The sequence below is a fragment of the Lepidochelys kempii genome, chromosome 17, assembly GCF_965140265.1.
Source record: "Lepidochelys kempii isolate rLepKem1 chromosome 17, rLepKem1.hap2, whole genome shotgun sequence".
In the NCBI taxonomy this organism is placed as follows: Eukaryota; Metazoa; Chordata; order Testudines; family Cheloniidae; genus Lepidochelys; species Lepidochelys kempii.
In genome coordinates this window covers 16120651-16139529 of record NC_133272.1, presented here as the reverse complement: position 1 = coordinate 16139529, position 18879 = coordinate 16120651, and the positions used below count along the sequence as shown (strand labels likewise).

Genomic DNA, 18879 nt, shown 5'->3' with positions numbered 1-18879 from the left:
TCATTCAGTGAGCACCGTCCATCTGTGCACTGAATGAGGCAGGGGACTGTGGGGAAAAATAGGATGTCAGCACCTAATTATCAACTGTATTGTATATTATATTGCATTTGGGAGTCAAAATTAAGGCTGCATAGGCCATCCTAATTCTGGCAATTCCTAACATTTGTGTGCATGGCTTTGCAACCTTAGTGATGCTCTTCTAACAAAGTGTGTGTGTGTGTAATGCTCTATTGTATGCCATAGAATTAATGGTACATTGAGATGGATTCTAGCCAGCTAATTGGCTAACGTTTAGGGCATTGAAAGCACCCACTACGTGCTTTTTGAAACTGTATCACCCAATCCAGAGAGATGTCCTGTGTGCTCTGATCAGAGACCTGTGAACCAGGAATGCTGGCATTCTAATGCGGGCTCCTAATACCCACTACTTCTATGACCTAGGGCAAGTCACCTAACTGCTCTGCCCTGGTTCCTCACTTGTAAAATGGGAAGGGTAAAAGCCACATCACAGGCACGTTGTGAAGATAATTCATTAGTTAATGGTTACAAACAATGAGGATGTAAAGTGTGATAGAAGTGCCAAGTATTGTAACTGTCCATGGGGGTAATGGGTGGTGGTGGTGGGGGGGAAGCTGTTGGTTTGCTATAGCAATCCTGGTGCTGGGCATTTTCTGCTATTGTTAATCAGCTGCGTTGTCCCATAGAGCATCAGCGACTCCCTGGTGGTCTTTAAGCCTCAGGCAATGCTTTGCACCTTAATTGTTACTGCTTAAAACATTGCTCATGGTGTCTTAAAGCGTCTGTTTTATTTAAGGACTTAGTGCAACTCCCTTACAAGTGTAACCCTTCTGCCTGTCAGAGTTGGCAGCAACAAGGGCCGGGTTCAGTATCTAGGGGTTCCATTCCAATAACACAATGCAAACCGGCTCGAGCCCCCACCCAGTGACCTGGGACAAATATATACCACCCCCGCTGGGCGCCTCCAAGAGGCAATACTTCCCCTCTCGCAAGCACATAGTCTGAGTGTAGCAAAAAGCCTTTTAATAACAGAGAGAAACAATGTGGCATTATGTTGGGGAAACACCACCAACAGGATTCATAACACAACCCATGAGCAAAAAAACAACCCCACCCCAGGCAAATTGGGGCATGCCCTTTTCCCTTTGGTTCTTGAGTCCAGCAACCCCAAATCACCCGAAGTCCCAATGACCCAAAAGTCTCTGTCCCTGGTCAGGGCACCCCAGAGTTCGAAAGTTTATCTGCGGAGCTTTACCTCCCAACCTGGGTGGAGATGGGATGGGGGTAAAAGGCACCTTACATGATCTGAAGCTGACCGCCCCACAGCTCCATAGGCCTCCGCTCTGCTCTGCCAGCCGCCCCACGAACTCCTTCGCTCAGCTCCGCGTCCCACCAGCAGCTCCCACTGTCCCACAAACTGCTCCACCAGCCTATCCACAAGGCACCCCAGTCATCCCGCAAACTGCTCCACAATATATCTTCAGGCTCCCCCACTACTTAACACAATGCTCAGTGATTTCAGCTCTTAGTCAGTTCAGCTCTTTGGTGAATTCAGCTTGTAGCAGGGGAGCCTCAGTGCTGGTGCCCCATTAGCCCAAGGTGAGCTCAGCAGCCTGTAACTAGGCTCCTAATGGAATCAAAATTAGCTCTGATATTCCACAGTGGAGAGGAGGAAGTGCAATTAGCATGTAAGGCCCTCACCAAGGGGCCCATGCCACCAAGTATTAATACTTGTCCCCAGCCTCTCTCAATTCACAGAGTTTTAAAACCCATGACCCTTGCCTAGCGAGAGCTACTTAGTTGATGGTGAGTCTCTCCATCATAACAAAAGGCCAAGTACAGTTCCAAGCACAGTTCCCATAATCAGGGTAATAACAATGTATTCTTCCTGCCCCAATAACAGAGACACTGGGGATCCCACAGCAGCCAAAGTGACCATTTGGGCAGCTATGGCCTCATTCTAGGCGGGGTGGGTGTGCCTATGCAAATGAGATCAGCCCCTGAAGTTCTTTTCCACAACTTGCCACACCTCACCACCAGATGTCAGGGTGGAGCTCATCCTGACACTGCTTACACAAGTTAATGGAATTTAGATCAGGCCTTAAAAGGCATTTCTCAGTGTAGTGATCTTATCCACTCATTCTCTAGAACAGACAAAACTCTCTGAGGTATCTGCAGGCAGGTTTTGAGATGGAGGAGAAGAGGAGCAGGTTGCTTTGTCAGCTGTCACCACTACTAGAGGTTAAAAATAATACCCCCCAGAACTGCTAAACTGCCAGGATGGTAGATTTATAGATTCCAAGGCCAGAAAGGACCATCTAGTCTGACCTCCTGTAGAACCCTGGCCACAGAACTTACCCCAAAATCATTCCTCAAGCAGACCTGTTAGACAAACATCCCATCTCGATTTAAAAATTGTCCGTGATGGAGACTCCTCCACGAATCCCTTGGTAAGTTGTTCCCCTGATTTACAGACATGCTGTCATGCTGGTCAAGGAGTTGTAGGTGTAAGTGATGTTGTTTTGTACCCCAGGAAGGAAGAAATCACCGGTTACTACCCCTCCATGTATCTGCAGAAATCTGGGGAAGAGAACAACCCTGTGAAGAATACGCTGAGAAACAAAGGCGCCCCTCCTCGAAGGTAGGGTGGGCGGGCAAACAGGGTCTGATTGCCCTTTGGAGACAGTGTGATGAAGCAAACCAGACTGTGGTTTGGAATGCCCATCGCTTTCCCTAGAAATGAGGAACTACCTAAGTGCTATGTGAGGGGTGGGGGAAGAGGGTTGCTAAAAGGCTTCCTTCCTGACAAGAAAGACAAAGGAACCAATCTTGCAAGGTGCCTGCTGAGTAACTTCAATTCCCATTGACATTACTGGGATCTGAGGATGCTAAACTCTTTTCGGAACAGGCCTATGCAGACTTCTCTCGAGCACTCTCTCTACTCGGATTTACTTCTAGGTGTCCACATGCAAAGTTTCTTCTCTGGGGATAATCTTGGTTAATTTTCAGATTGGATTCTGTTTTTAAACTGTGTTCACTGCGTTCACTTTGAAAAGCGAGCAGAGATTTGAATAATCAGAGCTGCCAAACTAGCTAATCTGATGGGAGAATTTGAGCTAATGGAAGGGATTTTGTTTTGATTGAGAAGATAAAAGACAAATAAAACTCCCTGGTGCTGATACGGCAACAACTGCTGGATAGTGCAGAGTTGAACTCTCTCTCTTCATTTCTGCATCATTCCAAGGCAGGTTTCATACATTAGCTCCCAAATCCAGTTTGTGGTCTGATCCTGAGCTGGTGTGGATTGGCATAGCCTCACTGATGTCCATGCAGTAAATATTTAGTCAAGCTATAATATCTGTAGGGCACCAGTCACTGGAGGATGCAGTTGTCACGACACAGAGAGAGAGACACTCTAAAGATATTATAAGTGAGGGATGAACCACGAAAAGCAATGAGTTTGGGTTCAATCTGGATAAGCACCCAAAAGCTCTGCTGTTGACTTGCATTAGTCAAACAAAGTAGCCCTTGTAAGGAACACATACCTCCCATTGTGAAGATAATTCCTTCTACTTAGGGCAGCTATGAAATGGGTGCATGTAATTTCACAGATGTGAAGAGTGTTGAAATTTTAGGAGTGAATAGAGGTATGGTAATGGAGTGTGAAGCTTCTTACACTTAGGTAAACAGTATGAACCCAGTGTGAAAAAATAGCTGGGATAGATAGTAGGGACCATCTGCTCATAGCTGTTTGATGCACTGGTTATGAAAATGAGTTGGTCTTAGTTCAGATCCCAGAAGAGAGGCAAACACCTGCTCAGAACTCCCAGGGGCAGCATGCTATCTTATTCCAGCTGGGAATTTGGCCCCATGTCTTTGTGTTCGTGTTTATTTTCACTTTGTACAGTACTTTAGTTGTGTGTGATAGGTGTAGCTCAGGAAACAGGCTGAAACCAGGCTTCCTAAATCATGTAATCTGATCATTCTATGGGCCAGGTTCTGATCCCACTGAAATTTATGGGAATTTCACCATTGACATCAAATGGACCAGTATTTTAGTGTGTGTATGACACACACCCTCAGACACATGCAATCTGAATGCTCTGATAGCCATGAATTCCTACATCGGAATTACACTGGTGGTATACCAGAAACAATGGATATAAATAGGCATAGGTGAGCAGTGTGGCCCAATGGATGGGGCACTCTGCCACTCACCTGCTATTTGATCTAGGGCAAGTAACTGATGCTCGCCTTCCTCTGCAATGTACTTGAGCTCGATGGAAGAACTAAGTAAGCATCACTGTTGTTTACTGTAATTATATTCTGACTTCACACTTATTTATTCATTTTTAAACCATTCATTCATAGCAGCTAGATGCTGCCTGACTCAGGTTTTACACAACAAACCACATAAGGTTGCTCACAGTTGCTGACATTAATCCATGGTCCTTTTGCCTGGGATAATCAAAAGCAATCATAGGCTACATCCAGTGAGAATGCTCTCCTCAGGATGAGACTCTGCCAGGCCTACAAGAGGGGAGAGTTCCCACTGTGGGGACATGTAAGTAAGAAAGCATAGATAGCTAAAATGGCAAAAGCTGAAAGATTCACTCTTTCTCTACGCAGGTCGACCATCCGAAATGTCAAGAGCATCCACAACCAAATCCGGAAGCATATCAGCCAGGAGACGTACAGACGGAACAGCATGAAGTATAGGAAGATGAAGATGCAGAGCAATCTCCAGAACAAGTCCAACATGATCAGTAAGTTTCAGTCTGACGTACCCACTAGACTGAAAGCCCGTGTCATGTACGGTAGGGGGTGAGGACGGTTGTACTCAAGGAGACCCTCATGCGCATTAGGTCTCCGGGCTGGTGGACATCACTACGCTTCCTAGTCTATCCACCACATGGCAAGTCCTCATACCTTGCTGAGGTTGCTCAGGGGTGTTTGTGGCAGTGGGAGAATCCACACACCAGAGTTAATGACGGCCACTTGGTCTAATTTTGAGCTGCAGACAGCACTTCTACAGCAGTGACAGGCAACCAAATCGATGCCAGGTCAATCCAGACTGTAAGGAGTGGCCAAGAGTCAGATTTTCAAGGAGCCAAGCATGTGCACCTCCCATTGCCTTCACTGATGGCTATGGGTACTCAGTGCTTACAAGCATCAGGCTACAAAGGAGTTGGGTTTATTCTCTTTAGAACAGTACAGACTGAGGGGCTCTAGAGAAATTGTCTTCATTATGAAATGGCCCAATGAATCTGATGGTGGTTACAGTCTCTCGCAATCCTGACAAAGCAGTTTTCTACCAGCAGTAAATAGGGAAGTGGGTTTCATACAAAGAGTTAGACATATATGGAAAAAGTAAAAGGGAAAGGCCACTGAAGCAAAGACTGCAGAAGGAATGAGTTCAAGAGATGCGTAGGTTCGTTTCTGGAATAGCAGGGCATTGAGCGAATGAAAAATCATGGAGGTGGAAATAGGGCAGGCCCCAGAAGGGCAGGTACTAACCCCCAAAGGGCTGAAACTAATGAGTTCCGATTTCTGAAATGTCTTAAATGCCTGCAAATAATGGGAGGTAATGTATGGAAAGCCCAGTGATGCATTTGTGACATTCCTAGTGAATGGGAAGCTATACAATGATCTTGAAGCAACACAGCAAGCTAAATAACACATTGAGTTAGCCAGAGAGAGACCTACACCAAACCTCTGGATCCAGACTTTATAGGCCTAGAGTTTAAGGCTAGAAGGGATCAGCAGATCATCTAATCTGATTTGTCTAACACAGGCCACCCGCACTCCATACACAACAACCGAAATTAAACCAAAGTGTTATAGCCTTCGAGAGACTAGAGTATCATGAGCCACAGAGAGAGAACAGGAGGGACCCAGGTGCACCCAGTGCCTGAGCCCCCTGCAATGGCAGTGAATTGATTGTGATATACCCAAATGAACCTAGCAAATGGCCCATACTCCCATGCTGCAAAGGAAGGTGAAACCCTCCAAGGTCACTGCCAATCTGACCTGGGGAAAAATTCCTTCCTGAATCCTGACCCCACATCCAGAGATCAGCTAGATTCTGAGCAAGAACCAGCTACCCAAGAGACAACTTGAAACTTGATCCAAACTCTGCTGCTGGCTCCTTTGCCTGCAATTTGGTGCATCAAAAAGTAGTATTGGAATCTAAATGTTGTGACATCAGCCCCCTCAACTAATCTAGGGCCTGATCCTACAAGGCGCTGAGCACCTCATTACAGCCATGATTTAGCAAAGAGCTTTAAGCATGTGTCCATCCCTATTAGCAAAACATATAAACATGTTTGGCCCGATGACTACAAGCACCTGCTTAATTCCCATAGAACTCAATGGAGGTGCTTAAAGTTAAGTATGCGCTTAGTTCTTGCTTTGACTAGAGGCTAATTGAGGATACTCAGTACCTTTCAAGATGCGCTCCTCACCTCGTATAGGATTGGGCCCATATTTAGTAAATTATCATATAAGTGGATGAAATTCTCTGGCCTGTGTTACACAGGAGGTCAGACTAATGATCTAATGGTCCTGTCTAGCCTTGAAATCCAGGAATAAAGCAAACCACAGAAAAACATAGAGAGGAGGAAGGGAAAAATACTTTCCCCAGATGGAAGTTTTTGAATGTTTAGAACAAGAGAGTGATGGCTTTATGGGGGTTGATACTAACAAATCCCTCACAGATTCTAAACCATTTTTTCAGCCGCTGTGTTCCCTTTAGAAGGAGCCAATCTAGTACTTGACCTGGACCCACTGACATCAAACACTTTTATGCTGGGATCAAATTCATTGGGACTCGGGTACCTATGTCACTTGGCCTCCTCTGAAAGTCCCAGACCAATATGCACAGATATTAAAGTGGGCCTGGCATGGAACTTTCACATATTTTTATGTCTTGTCATTTGTAGGAGAGAAAAATGAAATGGTGGAAAATGTGTCCAAGGCCCAACCGGCCGTTCCGCCACGACCCAGTAAGGACCTGATCATGAATCGTTGTACAGAGAGCACGAAGAACAAGATCAAATGATCCCACTGGGGAAAAAAATAAAGCTGATGCTTATTCTCTGCCAGGACTCTGTAGCCAGACTGGACAGTTCTGGTAAATTTCGGCACCTCTACAAGAGCGGCAGTTCTCACAGAGTTTCTCAGAGCTACAGGTTATGGCATCTCAAATTAAGGTTCCACATATAATTCAGTCTCTCAACAAATATGAATTGTTCTCAACTTGATGGGCCAAATTTAGTTTTCATTTATACTTGTGCAATCCCAGGGAGTCCAATGAGGTTGAATTGGTGCACTAGGACAGAATTCGGCAAGATATTCTCAGTAACTGATTACATTTAAAAAAAAAGTTTACTGTGATCTACTACACAAAATACGGTTGATCAAGTATCAGAGGGGAAGCCGTGTTAGTCTGTATCCACAAAAATAAAGAGGAGTCCGGTAGCACTTTAAAGACTAACCGATTTATTTGGGCATAAGCTTTTGTGGGTAGAATACCCACTTCTTCAGATGCGTGGACTGAAAATTACAGATACAGGCATAAATATATACTGGCACATGAAGAGAAGTGAGTTACAAGTGGAGAACCAATGTTAAAGGCCAATTTAGACAGGATGGATGTAGTCCACTCCCAATAATTGATGAGGAGATTCACTCCATGCAGCTGAAGTGGGTTTTTTACCCACAAAAGCTTATGCCCAAATAAATCTGTTAGTCTCTAACTGGTAGTGATCAATCTATTGGGGATCAATATATCGCATCTTGTATAGATGCGATAAATTGATCCCCAAACGTGCTCCCCGTCGATTCCGGAACTCCAGCTTGTGAGAGGCGGAAGCGGAGTCGACGTGGGCCCGTCCTCATGGCCAGGTAAGTCGTCGACCTAAGATACTCCGACTTCAGCTATGCTATTCGTGTAGCTGAAGTTACGTATCTTAGGTCGACCCCCCCCACCCCAATCCCCGCCCCCAGTGTAGACCAGGGCTAACATGTCACTGGATTCCTCGTTACAGTTGATCATGGCACTGATCATATGAGGTGTTGGGTGAACTCATCTCTCATTGACTTTTTTTCAAGGTAGAGGAAGGTGCTCAGCATTCCATTGCATTGAGCAATAAGAGATTCTTAATTGATTCTTTTCCCACCATTTGTACTTGGAACCTAGATGATACGGTTTGCACTTATTATCTTGCTTTGTAATATAGCCATTTTTGGTGACTGTTATTGTAGGAGACTCCCATGTAAAGTTAATACATACATCTCTTTTAATCCATTACAGTGTTTTACTAGCTAAATACGTCTGTGGTTTGAAAAGGCATTTTATGGTTGTAATACACTTATGGTGGCTAAATGACTGATTGATAAACAAGTCAGAGAAAAGAGCTGCTGAATTGCAGTCTGTCTCCTGCAGCCAAGAGACGCTACATGTTCAACAAAAGTTGAGGGGCATTTTGCAAGAGTTGCTGAAGAAAGGGATTTCCTGACAGATCCTTTCCAACACGCAGTGGCTGTTGCACAGTGGGTTTACCACAGGCCTCTTACAAAAGATAAGGAGTACTTGTGGCACCTTAGAGCCTAACGAATTTATTTATGTGTTAGTCTCTAAGGTGCCACAAGTCCTCCTTTTCTTTTTGCGAATACAGACTAACAGGCTGCTACTCTGAAACCTTACAAAAGATGTTGATATCAAAGAGGAAATTCCATCTGGCTATCTACAGTAACAATCTATGGCTGTAATTGTAACTGATGGCTTTTGCTAAGTGTCCAAGGGCTGCTATGGTCTAACAAAATTTGGCTCCCTCCTGCCTTCTAGTGGGAAAACAGAAAAACGTGTAGAGACTCTTATTTATTATTTGTACCGGGTTTAAAAACAGTGAGTCAGCCCCATGAAAATCACCGATTGTCTTAAAAATCATGAGATTTTTACACAACAAAGTTGAGACTCCTTTGATTTGCCTTCTGATTTTTGAGGCTTTAGGCTTTGAGTTTTCAAGCTTTTCTCTGCAGTCACAAAGGCTAGAAGCTTACTTTGCATAAGAACCTCAGCTTTCATTAAAAAATACCGAACACCAAATATCATGAGACTTGTGATAAATTGGCGAGAGTTGGCAGAACTGCACGGTAGCACCTACAGACCTCAGTTACAGACAGGATAAGCTAATGTTTTATGCATATAACCAAAAGCCAGTGCCTGCCCCGTTGAGCCTGCAGTGTCAGTACGTAGGCCCTTTCTTCCCCATGCGATGTAGGTCTGAGGGAGCGAGCCAGTGGGCTCTTTCCAAGTATTTTCAGTCTCCGTTCAGTGTTTTGTTTTTCTTCCCTGCGTTGGGTCCTCTCCACCACCCTTTCAGACTCTCTGCTTCTGAGCTGCCCCGGCATCGGAGGCCGGGAGCGAGATGGGCCGAGGGAGAAGCTCAGGGGAGAGGGTGTGCCCGGGGTGCAGAGCAGCCATGGACGCAGTCCCCGTCTCTGTGGAAAAAGAAGCAAAGGGGTGTAGGTTAGAGAGGGGAGAAAAGGGGAGCCGGGGGTGCTTGGGGGGCAGAGGGGCCTTGGGGGGCAGCTGGGCCCAGGCCTCCTGCCTTTGTTCAGGGACCGAGGGGCAAGGGCTTGCTCCCGCTGTGGCAGGCGCGCTGGGGGGCCTCTGTGCAGCGCTTAGGGGGCTGGGCACCAGGGCCTGCACCACGCCAGTAGGGACCCAGGGCTTGCTGTGGGTGGCTATAGCAGGGCCCCCGCAGGATGCTTCTGGGCTTCTCTTTAGGGCCCCGCCAAATTATGGGCCTGGCCCCTTTAAATCGCAGACATCGCGAGATTTGGCAGGTCTCGACCGGGGCTGCTGGAGCGCTCGCGCCTCGGCTGTCATGGCCGCCGCCCGTTCTGCCCACGTGACCCACGCGCTGCCCCGCGTCCCGGCGCTGAAGTCGCGCGGCGAGTCCGTCCTCCCGGGTTCGGGGGCGGGCCCCGGGAGGTCAAAGGGGAAGGGTCGCCAAGGTGGCGTCTCCCGCGCGGCTCGTGCTGCCGCGGTAGAGCGGCGGTTGGCGTTGCCGGCCCGGCGGGGGGCGTATCGGGCTCTGCTGGGCCAATGGCCCCGACTCCGCTGCTCCTCGCTGGGGGCCGGGGCTGGCAGAGGCTCCTGGGGCCCCAGGGGGAGCTGCTGGTGCAGGGACTTCAGGGGTCTCAGAGGGGGCTGTTGGGGCCCCTGGTAGCCCAGAGGGGGCTGCAGGTGTTGGGGCCCCAGGTAGGTCAGAGGGGGCTGCAGGTGCTGGGGTCCCAGAGGCGGTTATTGGGGCCCCAGGTAGGTCAGAGGGGGCTGCAGGTGCTGGGGTCCCAGAGGCGGTTATTGGGGCCCCAGGTAGGTCAGAGGGGGCTGCAGGTGCTGGGGTCCCAGAGGCGGTTATTGGGGTCCCAGGTAGGTCAGAGGGGGCTGCAGGTGCTGGGGTCCCAGAGGCAGTTATTGGGGTCCCAGGTAGGTCAGAGGGGGCTGCAGGTGCTGGGGTCCCAGAGGTGGTTATTGGGGTCCCAGGTAGGTCAGAGGGGGCTGCAGGTGCTGGGGTCCCAGAGGCGGTTATTGGGGCCCCAGGTAGGTCAGAGGGGGCTGCAGGTGCTGGGGTCCCAGAGGCGGTATTTGGGGTCCCAGGTAGGTCAGAGGGGGCTGCAGGTGCTGGGGTCCCAGAGGCAGTTATTGGGGTCCCAGGTAGGTCAGAGGGGGCTGCAGGTGCTGGGGTCCCAGAGGTGGTTATTGGGGTCCCAGGTAGGTCAGAGGGGACTGCAGATGTTGGGTTCCCAGGTAGGTCAGAGGGGGCTGCAGGTGCTGAGGCCCCACAGGGGGTTATTGGGGCCCCAGAGGGAACTGCCGCTGCAAGGTCTGTCCAGAGGCTTTGGCAAGGTAGCCAGGACCAGGAGCAGCAGAGAAGTGAGAGAAACTGAGGACTCTGCCCCAGTTTTTCAGTATGTGGGGGAGAGGGCCAAGCGGAAGGAGAGGGTGTTTGTCTGGGGTTTCTGTTATGCTGGGGCCCTGGGGATCCCCAGCTTCGTTATGCCTGATGCAGGCTGGAAAAAGCGCCGGAGGATCCAGCCCACACCTTACCGCCTAGAAACAGCTGAGAAGGTGGGTGAAAACAGCTGGGAGACCCATTAAGTATTATTGGAAGGACACTTGGGAGTGGAGATGCATCCAAGTCAACTCTTTAGATCCTGACTTTCCCCGTGATCACATGTGTTTTGGCTTGGATGTTTGGTTCAGCTCATTATAGTGAGAGGGACCAGCTGCAAAATTAGCACCTGAACTTTCCCAAGCTTTGGTCTAATCATTTTGTTTAGGCCTGTCTCTGATATTTTTCAGGGGGATTCATTTCAAAGAAGTATTTTCTTCTGGTGATGAGGATTTTTTTTCCTGTGTTTTTAACGAGATGTAATCTCCAAGTTCAAATGACTGTCAATGTGAGCTCAGTGTAACAGGACTCTAAGCCTGTTTGAATGAAAGAGAACAAGGTCTGAGATTTTAAATGTCATGTCGAAAAATGCAGAGCAACATATTCATTCTAAGAAGGTGATTTAAAAAAACTTCCTTCTATCCACTGATTGTAGCATTTATCTCAATGAATCAGACTTGGCAGGTGTCTGTCCAAAAATATAAAGCTTTTGGGAGTTAATTTATCAGCATTACCTTAATTCCATTGTTGTCAATGTAGCTGAGTCAATGTGCCTAAGGAGAGTTTGTGTCTTCATAACAATCATTGTTTATTATTTGCACTGTGATAGTACTTAGAAACTCCCAACAGGAATGGGATTCCATTGTTCTCGGACCTGTGCAAACACACAGGAGCTTGTACGCTGTTGGGGGAGTGGGGTGGGCAACCTGAGCCTGAAAAGGAGCCAGAATTTACCAGCGTACATTGCCAAAGAGCCACAGTAATAGGTCAGCAGTCCCCCATCAGCTTCCCCCCCCCCCCCCCCCCGGTTTCCAGCGCCTCCTGCCTGCAGGCAGCCCCACTGATCAGCACCTTCTCTCCCCCCACCCCCCGCACCTCCGCTTTCAGGAGGCTCTGGGGAAAAGGGGGAAGGAGTGAGGGCATGGGGTGGGAATGGGTGGAGTGGGGGGCAGGGCCTGTGGCAGAGCCAGAGGTTGAGCAGTGAGCACCCCCCAGCACATTGGAAAGTTGGTGTCTGCATTAACCTCTGAAGAGAAGCATGTGGCTCCGGAGCCACACATTGGTCACCCCTGCTCTAGAGAGCTTAAGCATGGTATATAGCGGGGTGGGCAAACTTTGGCCCGAGGGCCACATTGGGGTGCAAAACTGTATGGAAGGCTGGGTAGGGAAGGCTGTGTCCCCCAAAAAATCTGGTCCCCGCCCCCTCCCGCTTCCTACCCCCTGACTGCCCCCCTCAGAACCTCCAACCCATCCAACTCCCCCGCTTCTTGTCCCCTGACCTCCCCTTCCCAGGACCCCCACCCCTAACTGCCACCTCCCAGGACCCCAGCTGCTATCCAACCCACCCGCCCCCTGACAGGACCCCAGGACCAAACCCCCCTGTACCCAAACTTTCCCCCCGACCCCTATCCACACCCCCGACCCCCAATGGGACCCTGGGACCCAACCCCCCAGCTCCCTATCTGCGGACTGCCCGACGTCTATCCACACCCCCGCCCTCTGACAGGCCCCCCATGACTCCCACACCTATCCAACCCCCTCTGCTCCGCGTCCCCTGACTGCCCTCCCGGAACCTTCAGCCCATCCAACTGCCCCCTGCTTCCTGTCCCCTGACCCCCCGCCCCCCGGTTCCCTGCCCCTTATCCAACTCCCCGCCCCCTTACCATGCTGTTCAGAGCTTTAGGACTGGCAGCCGCACCACCCGGCCAGAGCCAGACATGCTGCCTGTGCGACAGCATGCTACGGGGGAGGGGAGGGCCTGGGGGGCAAGCCTCCCCAGCCAGGAGCTCAAGGGCTGGGCAGGACGGTCCCGCGGGCCATAGTTTGCCCACCTCTGGTATGTACTATATTGCCAGAACCATAACCGAGATGGGGAAAATGACAATGTTAGAGAGCTCGCGATTTCCTTTAACTCCCCACAGAAGAAAAGTATCCCCAAAGTTGGTTGCTCTTTTGTACCTTTGCACTTTGAACAAATTAGAAACCCATCTTAAAGAAGTAGTTTAAATTCATTCGTCTCCTTTAGCCTAATTCTTGGTGGCTTGCACTCTGCCTGAGGAGCGCTGAAATTTATGTAAATTGTTTGAGAGTCTTTATTTTTATTTTTTTTTAAAAACCCAACAACTTACTAGTTTAGAAAACAAAATCTTGTTCATTTTTGTTATTCAAGTTGTGCTGAAGTGGAAAAGTTTTGGTGTTCTGTGTCCTGCTTCTCATTCTTTTATTTCGCAAAACGACTGCCAGGGTGGATTTGATTTAAATCACTAGTCAGGAAGACTCGATTTAATCATGGTTTTCTACATAAAAGTGCATTCTTGTTGGTTGTTATAACCTTAATACATATTCTTCACAACTCAGAGATGGATGTAGGTTTCATTTTTAAAAGGTACACATTATACATTTTTAAACAGTGATTTATTTTGAAAACTTTTCAGATTAGTTTTACAACTATATCAGAAAACAAATGATTGTTTGGTTATTTCATTTACCAAAGGTAAACTGGGAGGTGAACTATCTCCAATTCAACAGGTTAATCATTAATATTTGGAGGATTTTCTAGCCATGCTGTATTAGGAGGAGAACATCACCAGACAGACATTTAAATGGTTTTATTTAACTAGAACAACAACGTTAAGTATTCTGGATTTTTTTCTTCAACAGCAAACATATAATATTTTAACAAAACAAGCATACGTCCCTCACTTCTCACATTTGTCTCTAGACTTCTTCTCCTTGACAAGATCTATTCCACCCCCAACAATCTTCTATTCATTGAACTTTTTGAAACTTTGCACTTTAAGAGAGAGGTAAGGGATTGACACTCTGTACACAAATTTGCAGAGGGACAATAGAGTTGAGGTCTGTTATTTTTCACCTCTGTATATTATTTATTTATTTTAAAACATTTTTTGCTGTTAACAAGCACGTTACCTCTGGAGACACAAATCCACAGTTTGAGAACTGCAAAACTAAGCATCTCGGATGGTATCTTCTAGACTGCCATTCGGTAGATAGAAAGATTAACCTAAATAATTTATACAGAAGCCCGTGGAACCCCATAAGATTGGGTCTCTAATCCATGAACTATTGGAACTCATTTACAGAACTTTTCTTAAACGTTACATGAATATATTGTCTCATACTATAGAATTAGAATGTAAATCCCTATTCCATGATGAGATATCTTTGAGCTATAATGTATCTTAATTAAAACTATCTTTAGATAAGTTTTTTCCTCAAAAAGCATTTTATAAAAAAAAATCCGATTTAAAAAAAAATCCAATTTTTTTGATTATTTCTTTTTAAAAAATCATTGATTTTTATCCACCCTGAAGACCGCACAGTTTTTGCATGACTGACGTGTTCCAGGACGGATTGCAGGGGTTGCTGCATTTGTGAATTTAGGTGTGTTGATAGAGCTCTGTAGTCTCATCGAGATGAACAGCTTTTTGGTTTTAAATCTCTCCAGGGCTGCCCAGAGTCCGGGACTAGTCATTACTTCCTGGAGTGCTAAACTTGCACCTGAGTGCTGTGTCCATGCGTGCTATTACTGAAAGCATAAAAAAAAAAAAAAAAAAGTTTAGAATTAATTTCCATCCTGGATTTTATTCAGAAAAGAAGCCAGAAGAATCGGGTCAGCAGTGCATAGTCTCTCTTTAGTCTGGACTACTTTGGGGTTGTCTCGTATATCCACAGACGTGATAGGTTTTGCTGAGTTGTTATACGTACTGCTTAGGTCATGTCTAGACTACAGTTGCCACAGTGGTGGAGCTATGGTGGTGCAGCTGTGCCACAGTAGAACTCTAGTGTAGACACTTCCCATGTTGACAGAAGGGTTTTTCCCCCATCAGTGTAGTTAATCCACCTCTCCGAGAGGTGGTAGCTAAGATGACGGAAGAATTCTTCCGATCTACTCTTGGGGTTAGGTCACCCTAACTACAGTGATCAGGGTGTGAAATTTTTCACAGCCCAGTGCGACATAGCTAGGTTGATCTAATTTTTAAGTTTAGATCAGGCTGTGTCTTTAAAAACAAACCAAGTTTTTGGACTAGTTGCTAAAAAGAACAAGTGTTTAGAAGCTTGTCTAGCAGCTGTTTGAGCTTTATTCTTAAAACACAACAGCATAAGGACTACTGATGACCCTCTTGTAAAGGTTGTAACAGGAAGACTCCTTTGCCATGAATTGGGGGAAGTAATCTAAATAAACATGATTCTGAGTTTATAAAATCAAATAAGCTTCAATTTTCCAAAACAGATTTATAACTCAATGTTTTGCTTTTTCTTAAAGATATCCTCTGCAGCATGTGGCTATGGCTTCACTCTAATATCCTCAAAAACCACTGACATTACCAAAGTTTGGGGCATGGGGCTGAACAAGGATTCTCAGCTTGGCTTTCAGAGAAGCAGGAAGGATCAAAGTAAGCATCTCAGCTCTTGTAGGGATTTGAGGAATCATAAATAAGCTATTGGAAAACATTGCAGATGTTTCTAGAAGTCTAAATCCCAAGGGTGTTGGGTGACCTTTAAGACAAACTGTCCTAGGTATTTCCTGGGGATGGAGAGCCAGTGGGGTTGAGTTGCAGTGTTGGTGGCTGAGAGGGTTTTTGAGAATTCTGTCTTGTAAAGAATTTAGTTTTGTCCGTGGAGTGGTTTTATAAATGTATGTAGTGTACCAGCCCAGACCCATTTTGGGCGTTACGGGGTAACCCATCAGCTAGGAAAATGTCTTTGCTACCACATGTTAGGCACGTATCTGGTGGTCATTGCCATCGCCCCGGTGGATATAGATGCTGGAACTGGTGCAGTTTTTCTGTATCATGTAATGTTTTAACGTTATTGGGCATCCAATCCGAACAAATAATAAAATCACAAAAAGGGCCTTAACTCATGGAAACATAATTAAATTTTTACCAAAATTGGCAGCTTAGCTTGGAAATTTGTATGCTAGTAGAAGGCCTTGGGTACCATTTGTGGTGCAAATTTGGGGTCATGGTTAAGGGGCTCCTGAGATCCAGCTCCCTTTCTCTCCTGGCAAATGAGCTGTCTTTAATTGTAAAGTGCTCTAACATGCAAATGCAGAGCCAGATTGGCTTGACAACTTCTCTGCCAGATGAAGACCCAGAGTAGCATCTGGGCTACAATTCTGGGGTCCCTTGGTGACTAGAGCTCCCCTTTCCCCGATCTGTTTTTACAATGGGTCAAACAACCCTGAGAACTCCAGCAATTGGAGCTGCAGATAGTGCTGATGCCTTAGGCATGCAGTGCTGAGCTGGGGAGTGTGCTCAGTTCTTGCTACAGGCATGCAAAGTGGAATTCAGGGGAGCTAAGAATGGGTACACTCACTCCACACCATGGGCACACCTAGCTAGATCCATAAAGGGACTCTGTGCCTAAATCCCAAGTTTAGGCACCACCACAATTCACAAAACCCATGCACAGCTGCTGCCCAACCCTGTAGGTGCCTAAGTTTTTGCTCTAAAAATTCCCTAGCCACCTACGTTTCTGCCTCTGTGCATGTGAACATAAGAACGGCCATACTGGGTCAGACCAAAGGCCCATCTAGCTCAGTATCCTGATTTCTGACCGTGGCCAATGCCAGGTGACCCAGGGGGAATGAACAGAACAGGGAATCATCAAGTGATTCATCCCCTGTCGCTCATTCCCAGCTTCTGGCAAACAGAGGCTAGGGACAACATCTCTGCCCATCCTGACTAATAGCCATTGATGGACCTATCCTCCCTGACCTTATCTAGTTCTTTTTTGAACCCCATTATAGTCTTGGCCTTCACAACATCCTCTGGCAAAGAGTTCCACAGGTTGACTGTGCATTGTGTGAGGAAATACTTCCTTTTGTTTTTTTAACCTGCTGCCTGTTAATTTCATTGGGTGACCCCTAGTTCTTGTGTGATGTGAAGGGGTAAATAACACTTCCCTATTCATTGTCTCCACACCAGTCATGATTTTATAGACCTCCGTCCTATCTCCTCTTAGCCATCTCTTTTCCACTCTGAACAGTCCCCGTCTTTTTAATCCCTCTTCATATGGAAACCGTTCCATCCCCCGCAGCATTTTGGTTGCCCTTCTCTGAACCTTTTCCAATTTTAATATTTTTTCTGAGATGGGGCGACTACATGTGCACACAGTATTCCAGATGTGGGCGTACCATGGATTTATATAGACGCAACATGATATTTTCTGTCGCCTTATCTATCCCTTTCTTAATGGTTCCCAACATTCTGTTCTTTTTTTTGACTGCTGCACATCGAGTGGATGTTTTCAGAGAACTGTCTGCAGTGACACCAAGATCTCTTTCCTGAGTGGTAACAGCTCATTTAGATCCCCCCATTTTATATGTATAGTTAGGATTATGTTTTCCAATGTGCACTGATCAAGACTGCATTTCATCTGTGATTTTGTTGCCCAGTCTCACAGTTTTGTGAGATCTCTTTGCAGTCTGTTTTGGACTCAACTATCTTGAGTAATTTTGTATCATTTGCAAATTTTGCTACCTCACAGTTTACTCCTTTTCCCAGATCATTTATGAATATGCTGAACAGTACTGGTCCCAGTACAGATCCCTAGGAGATGCCGCTATTTACCTCTTTCCATTCTGAGAGCTGACCATTTCCTCCTATTCTTTGTTTCCTATCTTTTAGCCAGTTACTGATCTATGAGAGGACCTTCCCTCTTATCCTCATGCCTAAACCCCAGCATGTTTCTCCAACCATTGTGCTGCCTATCTTCCCTTGGGGGGCTCAACTGGGTAGGCGCCTAATGCCACACAAGGCGGTTGGGGAGGCCAGGGCCTCCCTTACAATGTTTAGCTTAATGGTTAAGGTACTCATCTGGGATCTGGCAGAGCCTGGGTCAGTTTCCTCTCATGGCCTCAGGAGGAGCTGGGATTTGAACAGCGATCTGTCACTTCTTCTTAAATGAGTGTCCTCAGCGGGGGGCACCACTCTCCCTCCTGACTTTTACCCACTGGTTAGGGCACTCACCTGGGGTGGGGGTGAGTCTGCTTTGATTCCCCACTCTGCCCACTGAGAAGGGATGTGAATAGGGATCTGCTATCTCGCAAGTGCGTGCCCTGAGTGCTGATCTAAGGGATCTTGTGATGTGGGTTGCTCTTCTTCTCTTGTTGATGCTGGGCCACTTTAATGAAATAATTACATAGCAGTTGGGCCACCGATAGCTAGTCTCATGAATGTTCTATAGCCCAGTGGTTTGGGGTGTTGCTCAGGATGTGGGAGATGGGGTTCAATTCCCCCTCTGCCTGCCTGGTGGGATGTAAGCAGCCATCACCTAAGTGCTGGGCTAGGCGGGGTCCTGGTGTGGGGCTCCCTCAGGCTTTCCTCTTGAAGCCGTTCCACTTCAATTAGCTATTAATTGGGCCAAAGAAAGTAAATGCTGAGCTATCTGATCACTTTGGTTGCTCTTCTCTGGGCTTGTCTACACAACAGAACTGGTATAACTTTGCTGACAGAGCCCCCTAGTGGAGGCCGAATTTTTTTTTTTTTGCTGGCCTAGGTATGTCATCTCTCCGAACAATATCTGCTAAACTGTAAGTAGCACTATTTTGGTGGCAGGTGTGTCTACACCACAGGTTTTGCCAGCAAAGTTACACTGACCAAGGCATGTGATTTTTTTTTCACACTTCTAGCTGACGTAACTGTCATGC

The 18879-nt window shown here is 46.9% G+C and overlaps 2 protein-coding genes across 4 annotated transcripts in view; both read left to right on the top strand.

The window, feature by feature from the left end:
- The window catches only part of NCF1 (neutrophil cytosolic factor 1), a 38583-nt gene extending 29716 nt beyond the window's left edge, over positions 1-8867 (top strand). For all 3 annotated transcript variants that reach the window (XM_073315832.1, XM_073315831.1, XM_073315830.1), the window contains 3 exons: positions 2552-2659; positions 4648-4784; positions 6960-8867. In XM_073315832.1, the coding sequence (XP_073171933.1) occupies positions 2552-2659; positions 4648-4784; positions 6960-7078 (364 nt within the window). In that variant the 3' untranslated portion in view covers positions 7079-8867. The remainder of the gene's footprint in view (positions 1-2551; positions 2660-4647; positions 4785-6959) is intronic.
- A 977-nt stretch (positions 8868-9844) lies between these two features.
- Positions 9845-18879, top strand: part of RCC1L (RCC1 like) — a 25994-nt gene continuing 16959 nt past the window's right edge. The window contains exons 1-2 of the mRNA XM_073315829.1: positions 9845-11158; positions 15490-15619. Of these exons, the coding sequence (XP_073171930.1) occupies positions 10133-11158; positions 15490-15619 (1156 nt within the window). The 5' untranslated portion in view covers positions 9845-10132. The remainder of the gene's footprint in view (positions 11159-15489; positions 15620-18879) is intronic.